This window comes from Myxine glutinosa, chromosome 3, assembly GCF_964187855.1.
Source record: "Myxine glutinosa chromosome 3, kmMyxGlut1.1, whole genome shotgun sequence".
Lineage (NCBI taxonomy): Eukaryota > Metazoa > Chordata > Myxini > Myxiniformes > Myxinidae > Myxine > Myxine glutinosa.
In genome coordinates, this window is record NC_136263.1 from 106,850,726 (window position 1) to 106,870,154 (window position 19,429).

Sequence of the window (19,429 nt, forward strand, 5' to 3'; positions counted from 1 at the left end):
AAAAAACGTATTGTTAACTTAAAAGAAAGATACAGTGTAGATCGTTCTCAAGAAATAGGAATAAAAGGCAAATTTCCGCCACCGATTTCCCGAAGTAATGTGCGAAATTTTCCCTCTGACGCAATTCGTCGGAATATTTACAATATAATAACATTAGTATAACAATAATGTAATTAATAATTCAGTGATTACTGTTGTACTAATGATGGTGTTATTTGGAAATAAACATCATTTTTAAGTCGCAAACTAACAAAGCAGCAGATCACGTGATCAAAGCTAACACATCGCAGGTGGTGACTCGGACGGCGGATTCAAGATGCAATGAGATAATTTCGTGCGAAATACATTCGATTTCTGCATTTTAAAAACATCAATTCTACTAAAAGAAATATTTTTTGAAAAAAAAGTATCATGAGTGAAGTTCCAAGTGCAAAGGTTTTGTATCGGCGCCATTTTTCTCCTGAGGCGTGAGAGCGTTGGTTTTTTTAATTTGTTTTATACTTCAGTCCCTCAGGTCTCTGCTTGGTTTGCAGTCTTCTCGTCCTCTGATTCTCCTCTCTGGCAGACATGGCGTACCGCGGGCAGCAGAAGGTCCAGAAGGTTATGGTACAACCGATCGTATCCTTCATTGGACGTGGGTGGCCCTGTGCGGCTCGTTTATTGTACAAGATTTGTAGATGTACCTCAGAACGGGTTGATGAATAACATTTCCTGCTTCCTGCTGGTTTTTTCTCTCCGACTGGCGCCCAATGTAATACTTGCCTTGCACTGCTTTCTTGTGGCGTCTTCACTACATATTCCTAATGGTGTTTTCGGTAGATTGCTGCGTATTACGCTGCAGAACGTTCTCATGTGGTTTCACCAATCGTCATTATTTTCGATGTACCGTATTCTTTACAGATTGTCTGTGCTGGTGAAGCAGTCTCTTGGCAGCAAGTCTTACGCTGGGTGGTTTGCCGTTACTTTCCCAGCAGTTGGTCAACACGGGAATCTATCATTTGTTCAGAATGCCAGTGATAACTTGTCTACACTTCACGAGGTACACCGTAGGAGCTTTGACGTCCAACGTGCTGATGTTAGTGCAGGCAGACCGGTCCTACGGCTTAACGTCCTGATGGACGGTACGCACATTGATGCATCGCCTTCCGTGTGAAACAACCAGGTGGGGCAGTTTACACCTGGCTCTACATTCAAACCGAGGGTAGACAGCTCAGGCGAGTGCACATACGTCAAAGTCAAAGCCATTACACCAGCCTGATTACCTCCGCCACCGGCACCAAAGGTGGATGGAGGTTATGTTTTCACCCCTGTCTGTTTGTTTGTGAACAAAATATCTTACAAGGTTGTGGACGGATTCGGACGAAATTTAGCAGAGATGTAGCGTATGTGACACCGACGAAATGATTCGATTTTGGTGAAGATCCGGATCCGGATCCGGCTAGTAGAATGATTTAAATGATTCTTCACCATTGGGCGATAGCGCCAAAAACGATACGTAGCAGGATATCTCAAAAAGTTATAGATGGATTTGGACGAAACTTGGTGGACAGGTTGTGTGTGACGAGGAAGAATCGATTCCATGTTGGTGAAGATCATCAGAATATGGATTCGGATATGAGAATTATTTGATTTTTTAAGTGATTCTTCACCATTGAGTGATATGGCCAACCAGGCAGAGGTATGCTCTCTACTGAGTGCCATTCTAGTTCCACCATGTTTTTTGAATGAACTCATTAGCCCACACACATGAAGAGAAAAGTGGGGTTAAGCAATTGGTTCATGTCTGTCCTGTCATCAGTTTATGATCGAGGAACAAATCATTTATATTGAATGTTGAGCTCGAATCAGAACATGAATAGGAAGGCAAGTCTCGTTTTATAGTACTTTGGCTTTCAATTCATCATCACACGGGCTCAGAGAGGAGTGACTGGCAGTCAAACAAAATTGAAAATCACTCCAAACGGGAAACTTGCTGTTTTTAACAATGTTATAAAGGACACAAACAACAGGTACGAATAACTAATTTAAAGTGTAAGATAGGGTGGGTGTAAGAGACACTGCTGAACACGGCAGTAAAACCCAGAATTGATTAATTTATACGACTTTTACAATCTTTATTTTATTTAAAATTAAACGATATACCTGAACACTGTAGAACACAAATCCCCTGTCATAATACTTTGAAGAACCCCCAGTTTTGTAGTACTGTAGTTCAATTTTAAAAAGAGGTTCAATGGGGTGGTGTACAAGGGTGGTATTCGGGAATGCCTCTCGTCTACTTCAAAAGCATTAAACGTTCGGATTATTTTTTTTAACAAGCGTTAAAATCACTATTTTATTAAAATTTAAGTGCAATATTGTATCTACTTGATCACTGCACAGGGTATTGTGTTCTTTAAACCCTGTAGTTACCCTCGCCAGAGGAGAGGGTATTGCACTTGATTCCATTTATTGGTGTTTGTTTATCCGAACAGAATTAATATGATGTTCTCTGCAACAGTTGGTCTGATTGACAGGAAATTTTCACCATAGGTACACCTCCACCTGTATATTTGTTAATGATAATTATGATGTCATAGGTCACATGGTATGGGCGCCATCTTGGAAAAAACGAAAAACTTTGCACCTCTATATCTTCAAAAGCGCTGCATAGAAAAAATTGAGACATGGCTGAAAAATGCTGAAGAACTGAAAATCATAATGGAAGAGGTAAATTTGTATTCAAAAGATTGGGCTAAAAATATGGCCAAGACTAAATGTTCAACCTCTGCAAAAGAAGAGGAAATTCAAATTGATCTTTGCAGTTCAATTGAAGAAACCAGCAGTTATATTTACTTTGGTTATGGATCACAACTCACACAAATGGTTACAGATCACTTTGAAATATTGAACAAAACATTGATCACCACGATCCCCATCATGCAAAGAGGCATGGAATTATCCTGTGTTGGAGTAACTTAAAGAGACGAGAAGGAAAATTAATAGATATCAGACAGAAAACAAAATTCCTTCACATCCTGTTCACAACAAAAATAAACATGAATTTGAGTTTTGACGGACACATAGCAAGAAGAACGGGTAACCGGTGGACAACAAGAATTGTATAAAGCGATGCAAATTCTCCTCATTCATGTTATCATTTAAACCTAACTTGGAAAAACCTTGGTAACTTGGAACGACCTGAAAAACCAAGTCTGTCCAATTATATTATCCTGGTCTCAATTCAAGACTAAACTGGATAAAAAAAGCAACCACATGTCCACCCTGGACGATAAAAAAAAAATCATTATTAAAAAAAATTGATCATGTGCCGAGGATGCTTTAATTATGAAAAAGCCTTGGATGTGCTCAAAACACGTGTTGCCACACAAATTTTACCCCCTCCCTGCCCCATTAAACGGCATAATATGTAGATACCAATATATTAAGTGACGAAGTTTTATACAATGGCCATTGGTTTTATGCAATTTGCGTCCTTTCGCTCTCGAAGTGAAATAATAACATAAAGACCAGGTCTCCTGGAAATTTCGTGTCTCGTGGAATTAATAGCGGTTTCATGGTCTCCCGGGCGCACGGATAATACATTCAATCAAACTCAAAATGGCTTCGACTTGAGCTGAATATTCGTTGCGTTTTAATTTGATCCAAAAGAGCTGTAATTACAACAATTGCATTTTTATCTTTGCGCCACATTCAGCATGGGGATGGCCTGCGCCAGTTTATCAACAATTCAGACCAATCGGTCATTGAAGCTAACAAATGTGCTGTTCAGTAGGTTGTTTGCTGAAAATGATCTCCCCTTCAGCGAGGGACCACGTCGTGCTCCACCAGATCAAGATCTTGCTGGAAACGTTCTCTCAACCGTGACAAATCTGTAATAGTCAATTGATTTTCTTGGAATACAGACTGGATACTGCTTCCAAAGTTTGTTCTTTGGATGGTTCCACGGTCAGTAAGGCTTAGGGTCATTGCATGGGATTGTGTTTAATCCATGCTGCTTTTCCTTTGCCTGATCTATTTTAAACTTTACATGCCATATGCAAGTACAAACTGTGCACTGTCTGGTTTTCTTGTCCTTTCCTCCTGGATTGCATGTGTGTGCACATGCACGGCCAGAAATGTAATATCAGAGTTTGTGATCTTAACCAGATACATTACAGAACCTCATCTTCAGGTACCTGCAAAATGTAAGTTCATGCTTTGTGTAACCATTTTGTAAATTTATTTGAGCTTGTTTGCTGAAATGTAGATTGTTGATAAATGAGCATATTAATTAATTTTTATGATTTTTCTGAAGTTAGGACTTACTGATCTGATTTGATTTTTGTGTAGCGATCTCGGATCCAGATCTGGCTGTACGAGCAAGTGAACATGAGGATCGAAGGATGCATTATTGTGAGTGTCATTTGGTTTTTTTAATCTTTCATTATTCCTTTCTTTTTTAACCATTAATCCTAATGATCATTGGGTTGAAAATGGTGATGCAAAAAAAAACGGAAAAAAAAACTGTAGCTTGCCATACCGCAATTACACACTTCATTTATCTTCTATCTATATATATATATATACTAGCCGAAAGCACCCGGTGTTGCCCGGGTTCTTTTTGAATGAATTTACTACTATAATTCAGCTTTTACCTGCAGCCGTAGAAGATTGACAACTATAATTCAGCTCAGCTTTTAATTGCGAAATGGGCCTAGCCCGGCCGAGGCGGCCGTGTCCGGGCTCGCCACCTAGCCTATAACCTTCCCGGGGCGCGTCCTGACATTTTTTGTTTCAGAGGTTTCCTCCTATCTTTCACTGTTCAGGAGATTAGCGTGTGCAAACAAACAAACAAACAAAAACTTTCTTTTACAGACTTGGCATTTAATATGGAATATTTTTTTTCTGGGGGTGAACTTACTTTTCAAGATGTCTTAGAACCAAAATTTCATTGGAATTATGTTGAAATTATTCTAGATTATGTTAATGTGACCTTTAAAAGAAACAAAAACCACATTTGACATTTCGAAACAAATAAATTGATCCTTGAAAGTGATGTAAACTGATATTGAACTCAATTCATGGACAGTACTGTGTTAAACTTCTGTACGTTTTCCAGAAGTATCTCTTTATTTTGCACTTTAGCCCAATTTTTTTTTAACAAAAACAAAAGTTAAATTACGACTGGGATTACGGACTGTAAAATTACAGTTCAGTACTTTGTGTAACCCCCATGAGCATTCAGGAGAGCACGTACACGTTGAGGCATGCTGTTCACGAGATTTGCCAAGGTTTGGACAGGAATTGCTTGCCATGCAGTGACAATAGCCTGCTGTAATTCACGCACAGAGGTCGGCTGCTGGTCCAAGTGGTCGATTTGACGCGTTAATTCTGCCCACAAGTTCTCTATCGGATTCATATCCGGGGACATGGCAGGCCACTCCATATGCTCTACACCACGGTCAGCAAGAAAGTGTTGGATCATGCGAGCACGATGAGGCCATGCATTGTCATCTTGGAAGACAAAGTTTCCTCGAAAGGCTGCACGAGCAAATGGAAGCAATGTTTCTTCCAGAATGGCCCTGTACTTGAAATGGTTCAGGTTTCCATTCAGAACAACCAGGTCAGTTTTGCCCCCTGCATGAAAAGCAGCCCAAATGGTCACCCCACCACCTCCAGCTTGGACTCTTGGCACTATACAATCTTTGTTGTCGGCTTCATGCACTTGTCTGCGCACTCGGACGCGGCCATCTTGACGATAGACCAGAAATCTAGACTCGTCACTGAAGGTCATGTGATTCCAGTGTCCTGGCTGCCATTGGCGGTGCTCTCTGGCCCACTGCAATCGGCGCTGGCGGTGTTGTCTGGTCAGGCGTGGCTTTCTCAGGGGACGCCTGGCACGATAGCCTGCTTGAACCAGTCGATGGTTGACGAGCCTTCTGGATACAGGCACATTTGTCAGTTGCTGCCACTCAGCCCTAAGCCGATTAGCTGACTTGGTACGGCCATTGCAGACTAACCGGTGTAACTGGCGATCATCCCTCCTTGTGGTTCTGTGGGGACGTCCTGGCCTCGGTATTGGAGTAGGGACACCCCTCTGAGCATTTCATTTCAGGATCTTTGACACCTGACCTTGAGTGATGCCATACTGCCGAGCAATAGCACGCTGTTTCAAGCCGTAATTTCGTAAAGCCACCACTCCATGACAAACAGCATTGTCGAGTTGACGGACCATCTCCAGAGGAAGCGGCAATAACATTTGGAGACGTGCAGCAGTTGTTTTCCACTAATACAGAACGCAACAACCCTTGTATACCCGACTGTGAAGCCAATCATCAAATGCACCTGTCCGTACATTTTGCCACGCCACCTGTGATATAATCCTGTTGTTGACTTCTTGCTGTGACAGACAATCAGTGACATGGTTCTTTTAACAAATAAATCACCAAAGTGTAAAAGAAACTCACCAGATTGATATACTGAGTTAAGAAAGTAAACGCAAGTCAAGAAAAAAATATATATTCCATATTAAATGCCAAGTCTGTATCTAATATTGTTGCGGTTTTCGAACCCACACTTGTGTAAATATGAAACTCTTGTAAATATGACATTAAAGGTTAAAGGTAGCACCCCTAGTTAGTCCACAAGCAACACGTAGGCCACCATAGAACTTTAGTTATTTCATTATTATGTGTTTTAGATAAGGCCGTGTTTCCAATAGTTGAAACTGCGTTGCATCAATTAAATAAGAGTAGGTCCCAAATCCAATTCCGGCCATTTTGCCAACCTCTCTCTCCCAGCGACGCCATGACGCGCCTCTGCCAGCAGCAGCCGCCTCAGCGCTCGCTCAAGCCGCCATTAACCATGCGGTCAGGCCCGAGGAAAAAGGGGGCGGAACGCCAAGAACAAGGTGTGGCCTGTCAACCAGCCGTCAAAGGCGTGGCCGGTAAGCCCTCACCAGCCAACCAGGGCTGCTGTAACATCACCGACGGGCGTGGCTTTATGAAGCACGGAGTGATCTTGGCCCGCGTGATATAAGCGCGAACGCAAAGCCCTTTCACAGGACTCGTGCGAGAGCGGCGCTATTAACGGGACTTCTTTTGATGAGAGCGCGCATTGAGAGGACTGCGTGAAGAGAGATACGGCAGCACTCGAGTGGAAGGTTGGCGGTAAAAAGGACTCGGGTTGGAGACGCGCTCATACGAGTTGGTTGGAGACGCGCTTATATGAGTCTGATTGGGAAATGCGCACGAGTTTGGTTGGAGACGCGCTTATTAACGAACTTGTCCAGGTACGCACACGTACGGGACGCCAGCTCCTCCCCCACCCCCTCCCCCCCCCCCCCCCATTCCACGTCATGTAAAATTTATTTGCAAGACCTCAGCAATCGCACCCCCCCTCCCCCTCTTCCTCCTTCCCTCTCCACCCTCTCTGCCTACTCTCCCAACTCTCTGCCCCCTCCCCCCCCCCCCCCCAATTTCAAAGAGGTCCTATATGGTATTACAAAAGGTTTCAACATAGTTATTCCATAACTCCCCCCTATCTCCTCTCCCCTCCCTCTCTCCTCTTTACCCCTCATTTCCCCACGGCCGGGACGAGCTTTCAAAGGTCCTATATAGTATGCATGCATCTCACAAAACGGCAGCAGGGACATTCATTTCTACCCAGATTTTTTTTAATGTTCATTTTTCCCCAGATTTCTCCCAATTTTATTCAGAACACCTCGGCGGACCTCTGTAAATGCAAACGCACGTCGAATAGACCTTACGAATAAGCAATCCCCCGGTCCAAAAGCCACACATCCATTTAGTTATTATGCCTCCGGCGACTTTGTTTTCAGGATGTCCGTCCGTCCATTCGTGATAGGTTTTCGTTACCACGATAATTTGAGAACGGTTGAAGGGATCTTAGTCAAACCTGGTGCAGGTATGTATAATGAGGTAAAGATGAGTTGATTCGATTTTGGGGTAATGAGGTCGAAGGTCAGAGGTCATGTTTGGTAAAAAATCCTGTTACTTTGATAACTTGTGAACCAGTGATGGGATTCTGACCAAATTTGGTACACTTATGTATAATGATGTAAAGATGAACTGATTAGATTTTGGGGTCAAGAGGTCAAAGTCTGTAATAGGTCTATAACTTGAGAACGGCTGAAGTGATCTAATTCAAACTTGGTACAGTATGTATAAAGATGTAAACATGAACGGATTCAATTTTGGGGTCAAGAGGTCAAATCAGGTAAAAATGTGATAACTTTAGAACAGCTGAATGGATTTAAATCAAACTTGGTACAAGTATTATAATGGTGTAATAATGTGGGTGAAGGTATATCGATTTACGTCATGACGTCGAAGAGTGTCATTCTTGTTTAAAATGCTTTTTTGTTTGTTTGTTTAAAAGTCTAATTTTGTCCGATTTTCTTGGGATTTATTTTAGTCAAGTCTTAAAACTGTCAGTGACAGTCACAAATAATATCACAAAAAAAGGTTATCATCAGACTAAATTGTGGGATAGCCTGAAATGGTTTAGCTGTGTTTGGCCTTAAAGCACGGGGAATTTTAAACATTAATAAAACCAAACAAAACCCGAGACCCAAAAAAACATATCACTTACCTTGTTCTTCTCAGGAAACACTCATCTCTCCAAATATGCACATGAACACCCACTCACTTCATTATTTAATAATAGAAGATGCTTGAAATGTACACCAGAGGCCTATGGGACATCAATGTTATGTGAAGCAAACAAAATGGCGGCGCCTGGCTAATGAGCGTTGCTTGTGAGTCTGTGGGAGATGCGTGGCCTGTTCAATGGGTGGGGCTAGCACAGACATTTGCTCACCTTTTATAGATACAAACAACGGCTATTGAGTAAATAAATGCAATCGTGACATTGGATGTGAAGCATGTACTGTAATGATGTAATTATTATCACCTGGAACAACAAGTGGTGTGTGCGTGCTCATTCATTTTTCCCCTGGATCACCGCTTATTTCAAACACTGAATACATTTTTGTTCACGTGAAGGGTGAGCAAATTCGATGTAAATTAGTGTTACGTTTGTGGGGGTAGGAGGGATGAAATGATGAAAACCTTAGTCGAGATAGAATCGTGTAGGTTTAGAATGCTCCCTATGCCGCGAAGCCATCTCGATGTACATAAGTGGGCCGTCTGTCCGGGTAAGAGTGTTTGCATGTCGCCATAAGGAAGGTGGTTTTGTGCTAATTAATTTTAGGGGTCTGTAAGATTAAATCCCGTGTGTAAATGCTTCTTGTAATTTTTCCTCATGTTCTTACAAAACTCAGCCGGCCAGGCAATGGACGCAGTTGCTCACGGCGCTGCCAGGGCTAAACCAACACCCAGCACATTTGCTGATCAGCACGGTACGTAAATCCTGCCCCACGACCGCCGACCTCATCCAAACATTCCCGAACAGTGACTAGAGTCCGCCTCCGACGACTCGTAACGAGGAGGCCACGCCCGGCCTTCGTGATTGGTGGAGGCGCGATGGTATGATTGAGTGGAGCTCGGTGATTAGACAGAGTGTGACGTCATCGTGGAACATTCGAGAGTGAAGGGAAAAAAAGACGCCGTCACGCCATCTTGCTCTCTTGATCTGGATCTCGCATGAGGGACGGTCGCTTCACTATCTCTCCATTGGCTCGGCGGCGTGTGGTCTTTGGTTCGTGTGCGCTCTTGGGAAAGGGCTGGTGAGAAACAGCGGTTCGGGACAGTCGGTACTACAAGGCACAGGATCGACGTCGGCAGTGGACTGGGTCCGCGTCGTGTTTCCTCTGGAAGTTGAGAAGCACGACTCCGCGCCATTTTGTGTGTTTCCCACGTGGTGGTTCGAGGCGACGACCAGCAAGCCTTACCAGCCATTTGGGGACACAAAGCTGAGTGCCGGCCGATTACCAAAACATTATTTATTTTCTTTCATTATCTTTTCCCCTTGTTTGTATACAAGTCTGAGTGGTGACGTCTCAATTAAGCATTTAATTTTTACCTCACCTTTCATTGTTACTTGCATTTATTTTCATTAAATCATTATTTGTCGAATCTTACTTTCTTGTATTGTGGATTTTCCTGTCCCGTCTTTGTGTTTGTGGGTTCGGATAACCCCTGCGTGTGATCCCGATCAGGTAAGACTTTGAACCTTTCCGCGTATGTCACTACCGCCAAGTTGGGCATACGCCTCGGAGTAAAGCTTGTTTCGGTCATTCTTCCTCTTGGGGTCTTAACCTCAGGGACACGACAATAGACAGTCTGAAGGTTTAAAAATACTTAATTTGCCGTTGTCTGACATTCGTGATAGGGACGGATATTTTTGCTGGCTTTTATATACAAGTTGTGCTTGTGTGCTTCCCTCTCTCTCCCCATCTTGTTGACCCCTCCCTTTATTGTTTTATGTGTCTGTTTATGTTTTTTCTGTTTTATGTGTGTTTAATGTGCCAGCTCTGGCACGAGCCTCGATTGTGTATGCAATATATATATACATATATACAGTGAAACCTTGACTTACGAGTGCACCAACTTACGAGTTTTCCGAGATACGAGCCGTCGCTGGGGCGGTTTATTGCTTTGAGATGCGAGCCGAGATCTGAGTTACGAGCTTACGTCACCCGCCACCAGGTGGGTTCCGGTCACGTGGTTATCTTGCCGTGCAAGCAGCTCTGCCGTATATAGCTGCTGCTTTGTTTTCGCATTTTGGTTATTTTGGAGCTTACGTCACCCGCCACCAGGTGGGTTCCGGTCACGTGGTTATCTTGCCGTGCAAGCAGCTCTGCCGTATATAGCTGCTGCTTTGTTTTCGCATTTTGGTTATTTTGGAGCTTACGTCACCCGCCACCAGGTGGGTTCCGGTCACGTGGTTATCTTGCCGTGCAAGCAGCTCTGCCGTATATAGCTGCTGCTTTGTTTTCGCATTTTGGTTATTTTGGAAAATTTCTTAGTTTTAACCATGGGTTCTAAGAAATTGAGTGCCAAGGGCAGTACTGAGAAGAAGAAGAGGATGATGTGCTTGGATATAAAACACGCAATCGTCGAAAAACATGAGCGAGGTGTGCGTGTTGTCGACTTGGTGAGGCGGATGTGAAGGCAGCTGAAGATTTTATTATAACTTTTGCCGAACTGATAGAAGCCGAACGATACATCCCCCAGCAAATCTTCAACTGTGACGAGACAGGGCTCTTCTGGAAAAAGATGCCGAGGAGGACGTATATAACGGCAGAGGAGAAGAGCATGCCAGGCCACAACTTGTTCAGAGTGCCGGCGATAGCTCGCCTTCTCTTTGTGGAAAACACGGTGAGATCCTTAACATCCAACAACTAATGGGACGCAAACGGGGCGCCCAGTTTAGCGGTACACACATTGATGAATCACCCTGCCTGTGATGCACCCATGACAGGTTATAGCTGGGTCGGGATTCAAACCCAGGCTGGACAGTTTAGAGTCAAGTGTGCGTACCTCCAGTCCAGGCCATCCTGCCAACTTGTATGCTGCATACAGGTGAAATATAAAGCGCGAGATATTTTTATATATACTGTATATTTAAAAAAAAATTGGTGTGGTTTTTGGCGGGCTGGAACGGATTAATAGCATTTCAATGCATTTTAATGGGGAAATTTGATTTGAGAAACGAACAAATTGAGTTACGAGCTCGGTCACAGAACGAATTAAACTCGTAAGTCAAGGTTCCACTGTGTGTGTGTGTATATATATATATATATATATATATATATATATATATATATATATATATATATATATATATATACATACATATATACATATATACATATATACATATATACATATATACATATATACATATATACATATATACATATATATAGATAGATAGATAGATAGTCATGTGAAAAAGTAAGTACACCCCTTGTAAAGTTTTGACTTTTTCAACATATTTCAACATACAGCTATTTGATCTTCATTTCAACAATATTGATAGATAAAGGTGATATAATAAAACAAATGTCATGAAACATTTACATTTTGTAGTCCATTGTATAATTTAAATAAACATAAATGCAAATTTCACATGTGGAAAAACTAAGTACTGTACACCCCTACATTTATCACTACTTCAAATACCTAAAATTAGAATGAGGTGCACCAGCTCAGGTGCAAATGATTAGAACATCGTCAGAGAAGATCTTGTAGGAACCTGTCTTATTTAAACCTCAGACATTTAGTTTAGTTTGCTGTTTGTTGTTGAAGTGTGTGGCGTCACCATGCCTAGATCAAAAGAGCTCTCTGAGGCCTTCAGAAAAAAGGTTATAGATGCCTACGAGTCTGGGTAGGGATTTTAAAAGATCTCCAAACAATTTGATATCGATCATTCGACTGTCCGGAAGATCATCCACAAGTGGAGAAGATTCCAAGCAACTGCCAACTTGTTCAGGCCAGGCCGCCCCAGCAAGTTCAGCTCGAGAGCAGACTGCAAGATGCTGAAAGAAGTCTCTAAGAACCCCAGAATGTCATCACGGGACCTACAGGTAGCTCTTGCCACTGTTGATGTCAAAGTGCACAAGTGTACCATTAGAAAGAGGCTGCACAAATTTGATCTACATGGGAGGTGTGCCAGCAGGAAACCTTTGCTGTCCAGAAAGAACATCAGGGCAAGACTAAAGTTTGCCAATGAACACCTCGGCAAAGACCAGCATTTCTGGAACAATGTGCTCTGGACAGATGAGTCAAAGGTAGAGCTATTTGGCCACAGCACCAGAAGACATGTTTGGCAAAAACCAAAGACAGCATTTGACCACAAGAACCTGATACCAACTGTGAAGCATGGTGGTGGAAATATTATGGTTTGGGGCAGCTTTGCTGCATCAGGGCCTGGGCAGCTCACCATCATAGAATCCACAATGAATTCTTCATTGTACTAGAGGGTGCTTGAGGATAATGTGAGGCCCTCTGTCTGAAAGTTGAAGCTCAACTGAAGGTGGACCTTGCAACATGACAATGACCCTAAACATACCAGTAAATCCACCAAGGAATGGCTGAAAACAAAGAAATGGAGGGTTCTGGAATGGCCAAGTCAAAGCCCGGATCGAAATCCCATCGAGATGTTGTGGGGGGATTTCAAACGAGCTCTGCATGCAAGAAACCCCTCAAACATCGCACAGCTGAAAGAATTCTGCATGGAGGAGTGGGCAAAAATTTCTCCCAGTCGATGTCAGAGACTGGTAGACAGTTATAAGAAACGCCTACTTGAGGTTGTTTCTGCCAAAGGGGGCAATACCACCTATTAGAGCCAAGAGACCTTCTCCTCTCCTCTGACGCTGGCAACCTCAACATTCTCGTCCTCCTCGACCTCAGCGCTGCCTTTGACACCATCGATCACACCATCCTCCTCACCCGACTTGAATCCACCTTTAACGTTACCGGCACTGCCCTCTCTTGGATTAAATCATACCTCTCTGACAGACGCCAGTTCATCTCCATCAATAACTGCAAATCCCCCACTGCTCCCCTCCCCCAAGGTGTCCCCCAAGGTTCAGTTCTTGGTCCCCTCCTCTTCATCCTTTACCTGTCCCCCCTCGGTCACTTAATCCGCCGTCATGGTCTCCAATTCCACTGCTTCGCCGATGACATCCAGCTTTTCATCTCCACCAAGTCCGTCTCCACCAACACCCACTCTATCCTGACAAACTGCATCTCTGAAATAAAATCCTGGCTTCAAATCAACTTCCTCAAACTTAACTGTGATAAATCTGAAATAATCATCATTGGCCCAAAAACGCTCACAAAATCCACCCATAACTTTGCCCTCAACATCGACGGTATCCCAGTATCCACCTCCCCTCTCATCCGGAATCTTGGCGTCATCTTTGACCAAACCCTCTCCTTCGACAAATACACTAAACAGATCACAAAGACAGCCTTCTTTCACCTGAAAAACATCGCCCGTCTCCGTCCATCCCTCTCCTCCACGGCTGCAGAAGCCCTCATCCACGCCTTCATCACCTCCCGTCTGGACTACTGCAATAGCCTCCTCTATGGTTCACCCTCAACAATCACCAATAAACTCCAATACATTCAGAACTCCGCTGCCCGTCTACTCACCCATTCCCGGGCCCGTGACCACATCACCCCCGTCCTTTACAAGCTTCACTGGCTCCCCATCTCCCAGAGAATCCAGTACAAAATCCTCCTCTTGACCTACAAAGCCCTCCATAACCTGGCCCCATCCTACCTGGCTGACCTCCTCTCCAGACACACTCCCACCCGCAACCTCCACTCTGCTGGTACCAACCTCCTGACCCCCCCCATCCGGACCAAATTCAGATTCTGGGGGGACAGGGCCTTCTCCATCGCTGCTCCCACCCTCTGGAACTCACTACCTCACTCCATCAGAGACTCCTCCTCACTCACCACATTCAAAACATCACTCAAGACCCACCTGTTCAGCACTGCATTCAACATTCAACCCACAGCATTTAACCCCTGACTATCACTTCTCCTTCTCCCTCCTTTTGCTTTAAATATTTCCCGATTGATTCTTGTCTTTTTGCAATTGTTGTTTTCATGTTTTGTTATGCATTATGTTTTGCACTCTGTCAAAGCGCCTTTGGGCTTCATGAAAAGCGCTATACAAAATAAATGAATTATTATCATTATTATTATTAAGAGTGTACTTACTTTTTCCACATGTGAAATTTGCATTATGTTTATTTAAATTATACAATGGACTACAAAATGTAAATGTTTCATGATATTTGTTATCTTATATCACCTTTATCTATCAATATTGTTGAAATGAAGATCAAATCGCTGTATGTTGAAATATGTTGAAAAAGTCAAAATTTTACACGGGGTGTACTTACTTTTTCACGTGACTGTATATATATATAAAATAAGTGAATATAAATATTTTCAGTACAAGCAGTGTGATTATACTGAAGAAAAAATTGACATATTTGCACTGATTCATTGCAGTAACTTTATTGATTTGCTCAAAAAAGGTTTGCAATAACACTTTGTGTATGAAAGCATTTGTTGTGTGAGTATTTGCCATGGGATTGTTTTTAACTTTCATTTCGAATTGAAATTGTCTATTTTTAGTTATTTTTTATATTTTGATGGAGAAGGCAAGGAGAATAATGAGTGGATAATGAAATAGAAAGGAAAAATGACATTTTGTTGTGGAAGAAAATAAATGAACAAAAGTGGTTTTATATTGATCTGTTTCGGCCACATTTAATGTAGTTTGGACAACCATTGTCCATTATTTTGTGTGAAATGATATCAATGATGCCTCGATCGTGAAAAAGAAACACTTATTTCGGTCTGCAAATTTATACCCTCAAATATTTGTTCAATGTTGTTGTTTTGCAAGTTTAAAACAACCTTATTGAACAAATATGGTGCTCTCAGCAGAGTTTTGTTCAATGTCTGCACTTCCAGCCACATATTATTTGATATTTTCAAGTAATCTTGTTTGCTGAAGCAGTGTTCAGATTTATCTCAAGTCGAAGCATTTTCTTTCCTGTGAAGGTAATACTGTACTTGCATTTGAATAATTTCGATCTTCAGGTGAAGACTCCAAAAGTGAAGTCTTTAAAAACAAGACCGATCGTCTAAAAATGGCATAGCCGGGCTTGGATCTGCTGAGTGGAGTATCTGCTGTCCCCCGTCATGTGACCAGATCTTCAGTTCTGATTAGTGGATGGACAATCGCTGGTCCAGATGGCATTGCCCTACGGGCTACGTCGTAAAAATATGGATGCCGAACCATGTGACCGATGACGTCGTCCATTTTTTCTTCAACTAATTTATCCCTAGAGTACACTCGAGAAATTTCATACTGATCGGATCAAGCGTTCTATTTGTTGTACCAGAAAGTAATGTTTTTTTTTTTTAAGCTGTGACACAGGTTTAAAAATACATTACTTTCCAGTACACCTAATACTTGTCGATTTATGACGTCTTAATGAAGGTGTCTATGACATCATCATTAACATGTGTTATTCCCTCATGGGGAGTTCTTTATTTGGACAACCATTGTCCGGCCGATTACCAAATTTTCCTTGGAGTGGACATTTTCCTTGGGGTGGTTTCGGATATATAGAGGTGCAACGTTTTTCCAAGATGGCGTTCTACCATGTGACCTATGACGTCATAATTGTCACTGAAAAATTATACAGCCCTAATGTGCAAAAGTTTTTCATTTTTTCCAAGATGGTGCCCATACCACATGACTTATGACGTCATAATTGTCATTTTAAAAAGACCACAGGAGTGGGTGCTTCTATGGTAAAAAAAATCTAATGTCAATCGGACCAAAGGTTGTAGAGAAAACGGATTTTGAGTGAATAAACCCGCAAAATGCCGGCAGAAGAGACGTACATACAGTTGTGGCCAAAAATATTGGCACGATTGCACTTTTTTCAAATAACTCACAATTTTCTCTGAAAAAAGTGGAAATTCACAAAAGTACACTACATGGCCAAAAGCATGTGGACACCCTTCCAGTTGGTGGATTCGGCTGTTTCAGCCACACCCATTGCTGACAAGTATATATGATCAAGCACATAGACAAACATTGGCAGTAGAATGGGCCGTATTAAAGAGCTCGGTGACTTTCAATGTGGCACCGTCATAGGATGCCACCTTTCCAACAAGTCAGTTCGTTAAATTTCTGCCCTGCTAGAGCTGCCCCGGTCAACTGTAAGTGCTGTTATTGTGAAGTGGAAACGTCTAGGAACAACAACAGCTCAGCTGCGAAGTGGTAGGCCACACAAGCTCACATAACGGGACCGCCGAGTGCTGAATCGCGTAGAGCGTAAAAATAGTCCGTCCTCGGGTTGCAACACTCACGACCGAGTTCCAAACAGCCTCTGGAAGCAATGTCAGCACAACAACTGTTCGTCGGGATCTTCATGAAATGGGTTTCCATGGCCGAGCAGCCGCACACAAGCCCAAGATCATCATGCGCAATACCAAGCGTCGGATGGAGTAGTGTAAAGCTTGCCACCATTGGATTCTGGAGCAGTGGAAACACGTTCTCTCGAGTGATTAATCACGCTTAACCATCCGGCTGTCCGATGGATGAATCTGGGTTTGGCGGATGCCAGGAGAACGCTACCTGCCCAAATCCATAGTGCCAACTGTAAAGTTTGGTGGAGGAGGAATAATGTTCTTGGGCTGTTTTTCATGTTTTGGGCTTGGCCCCTTGGTTCCAGTGAAGGAAATCTTAACGCTACAGCATACAATGACATTCTAGACGATTGTGTGCTTCCAACTTTGTGGCAACAGTTTGGGGGAAGGCCTGTCATGTTTCAGCATGACAATGCCCCCGTGCACAAAGCGAAGTCCAAACAGAAATGGTTTGTCGAGATCGGTGTGGAAGAACTTGACTGGCCTGCACAGATCCCTGACCTCAACCCCATCGAACACCTTTGAGATGAATTGGAACGCCGACTGCGAGCCAGGCCTAATCGCCCTACATTAGTGCCCGGTCTCACTAATGCTCTGGTGGTTGAATGGAAGGAAATCCCTGCAGCAATGTTCCAACATCTAGTGGAAAGCCTAACCCAGAAGAGTGGAGGTGGTTATAACAGCAAAGGGGGGGGACCAACTCCATATTGATGCCCATGGTTTTGGAATGAGATGTTCGACGAGCACATACGGGTGTGATGTTCGGTTGTCCACATACTTTTGGCCATGTGGTGTATGTGGTCTCCACAATTCTTTATTTAACTGTTAATATTACAGAACCTTTGTTTTTTATTCAGAACTTACTATATCCTTTTAAATCAGAAAATAAAAAGAAATGGCATTGACAAAATTATTGACACCCGAGACTTAATATTTGGTAGCACAGCCTTTGGACAAAATAACTGCAGTCAAGCGCTTCCGCTAGCCATGAATGAGCTTCCCTACACCTCTCTACTGGCAGTGGCTCATTCTTCTTATGCAAACTGCTCCAGTTCTCCCAGATTTGAAGGGTGCCTTCTCCCAACTGCTGTTTTCAGATCTTCCCACAGGTGTTCAATGGGATTTCGATCTGGGCTCATTGCTGGCTGCTTCAGTACAGTCCAGGGTTTTGTCTTGAACCATTCCTCGGTGCTTTTTAAAGTGCGTTTGGGGTCATTGTCTTGCTGCAAGACCAAAGACCTTCAACGGAAACCCCATCTTTCTGACACTGGGTTGACCATTGCGCTCCAAAATGCCTTGGTAATCTCCTGATTTCATGATGCCATGCACACATTCAAGGCACACAGTGCCAGAGGCAGCACAGCAACCCCAAAACATCACTGAACCTCCTCAATGTTTGACTATGGAAGATGTTCTTTTCTTTGAAGGCTGCATTTTGTTTTCTGTAAACAGAGCTTATGTGCTTTACCAAAAAGCTCTAATTTGGTCTCATCTGTCCACAGGATATTCTCTCAGAAGGATTTCGGCTTATTCAGGTGTGTTTTGGAAAACCCCAATCGGGCTTTATTCTGTCTCTCTCTCAGCAGTGGGGTCCTTCTGGGTCTCTCTCCGACAATAGAACCCCCTTTCATTGAATTGGCGATGGATGGTTCGAGTTGAAACTGTCGTACCTTGTGTCTGAAGGTCAGCTTGAATCTTTTTGGCAGTTGATAGAGGTGCTTTCTCCACCATTCAAACAATCCTTCGCTTCAATCTTCGATCAAGTTTTCTCTTGCGGCCACGTCCAGGGAGGTTGGATGCAGTGCCATGGGCCTTAAACTTCCTGATAACATTGCGTACGGTTGACACAGGAACATCAAGGTCTCTGGAGATGGACTTGTAGCCTTGATATTGTCTTTGCTTGGCTACAATCGTGTGTCTGACCTCCTCAGACAATTCTTTGGTTTTATTTCTTTTCTCCATGCTCATAGTGGTACACACAGTGACACAAAACAGCAGAATGATTCATTTTCTCTATTCAAACTGGTTGAATATGTGATTTGTAATGTTGCAGGCACATGCAAGTCACCACAGGTGAGTTCAATTTCAAAGTAAAGGAGAATCACCTGCTTGAAATCTAATTGTTTCTAACAATTTCTAAAAGGTGCCATTAATATTGTCTGGGCCATTTTAATATTTCATTCATTCAATAAGCTAAGATTTAGTAATTTTTTCAGCTTTTTGTTTTTTGTTTTATTCCACTGCAACTAAAATATATTTTTTATTTCAACAATTTTCTGGAAGAAATGGTGCATTATTTGAAAAAAGTGCAAGGGTGCCAATATTTTTGACCATGACTGTACATATGGACTGACAAACCCTGTTCCAGATGGCATTACCCTGCGTCTGTGGGCTACTTTGTTGCATCTGTAACTAACTTGAATAGCAAGTGAATTTATTGAAGATTATATATTTTGGATTGTAGCATATTGCCCTGTTCTGTGTTGGCTGGACAAATGACCTGACTCCACCCCCAAATTGTCAGCAGGAAAATCATACGTCTGCCA

General features: G+C 42.8%; 1 protein-coding gene across 1 annotated transcript in view; it reads left to right on the forward strand.

The window, feature by feature from the left end:
- Positions 1 to 278: 278 nt before the first annotated feature.
- The window catches only part of SNRPE (small nuclear ribonucleoprotein polypeptide E), a 29,263-nt gene continuing 10,112 nt past the window's right edge, over positions 279 to 19,429 (forward strand). Inside the window, exons 1-3 of the mRNA XM_068110243.2 lie at positions 279 to 618; positions 4,161 to 4,187; positions 4,333 to 4,395. Of these exons, the coding sequence (XP_067966344.1) occupies positions 568 to 618; positions 4,161 to 4,187; positions 4,333 to 4,395 (141 nt within the window). The 5' untranslated portion in view covers positions 279 to 567. The remainder of the gene's footprint in view (positions 619 to 4,160; positions 4,188 to 4,332; positions 4,396 to 19,429) is intronic.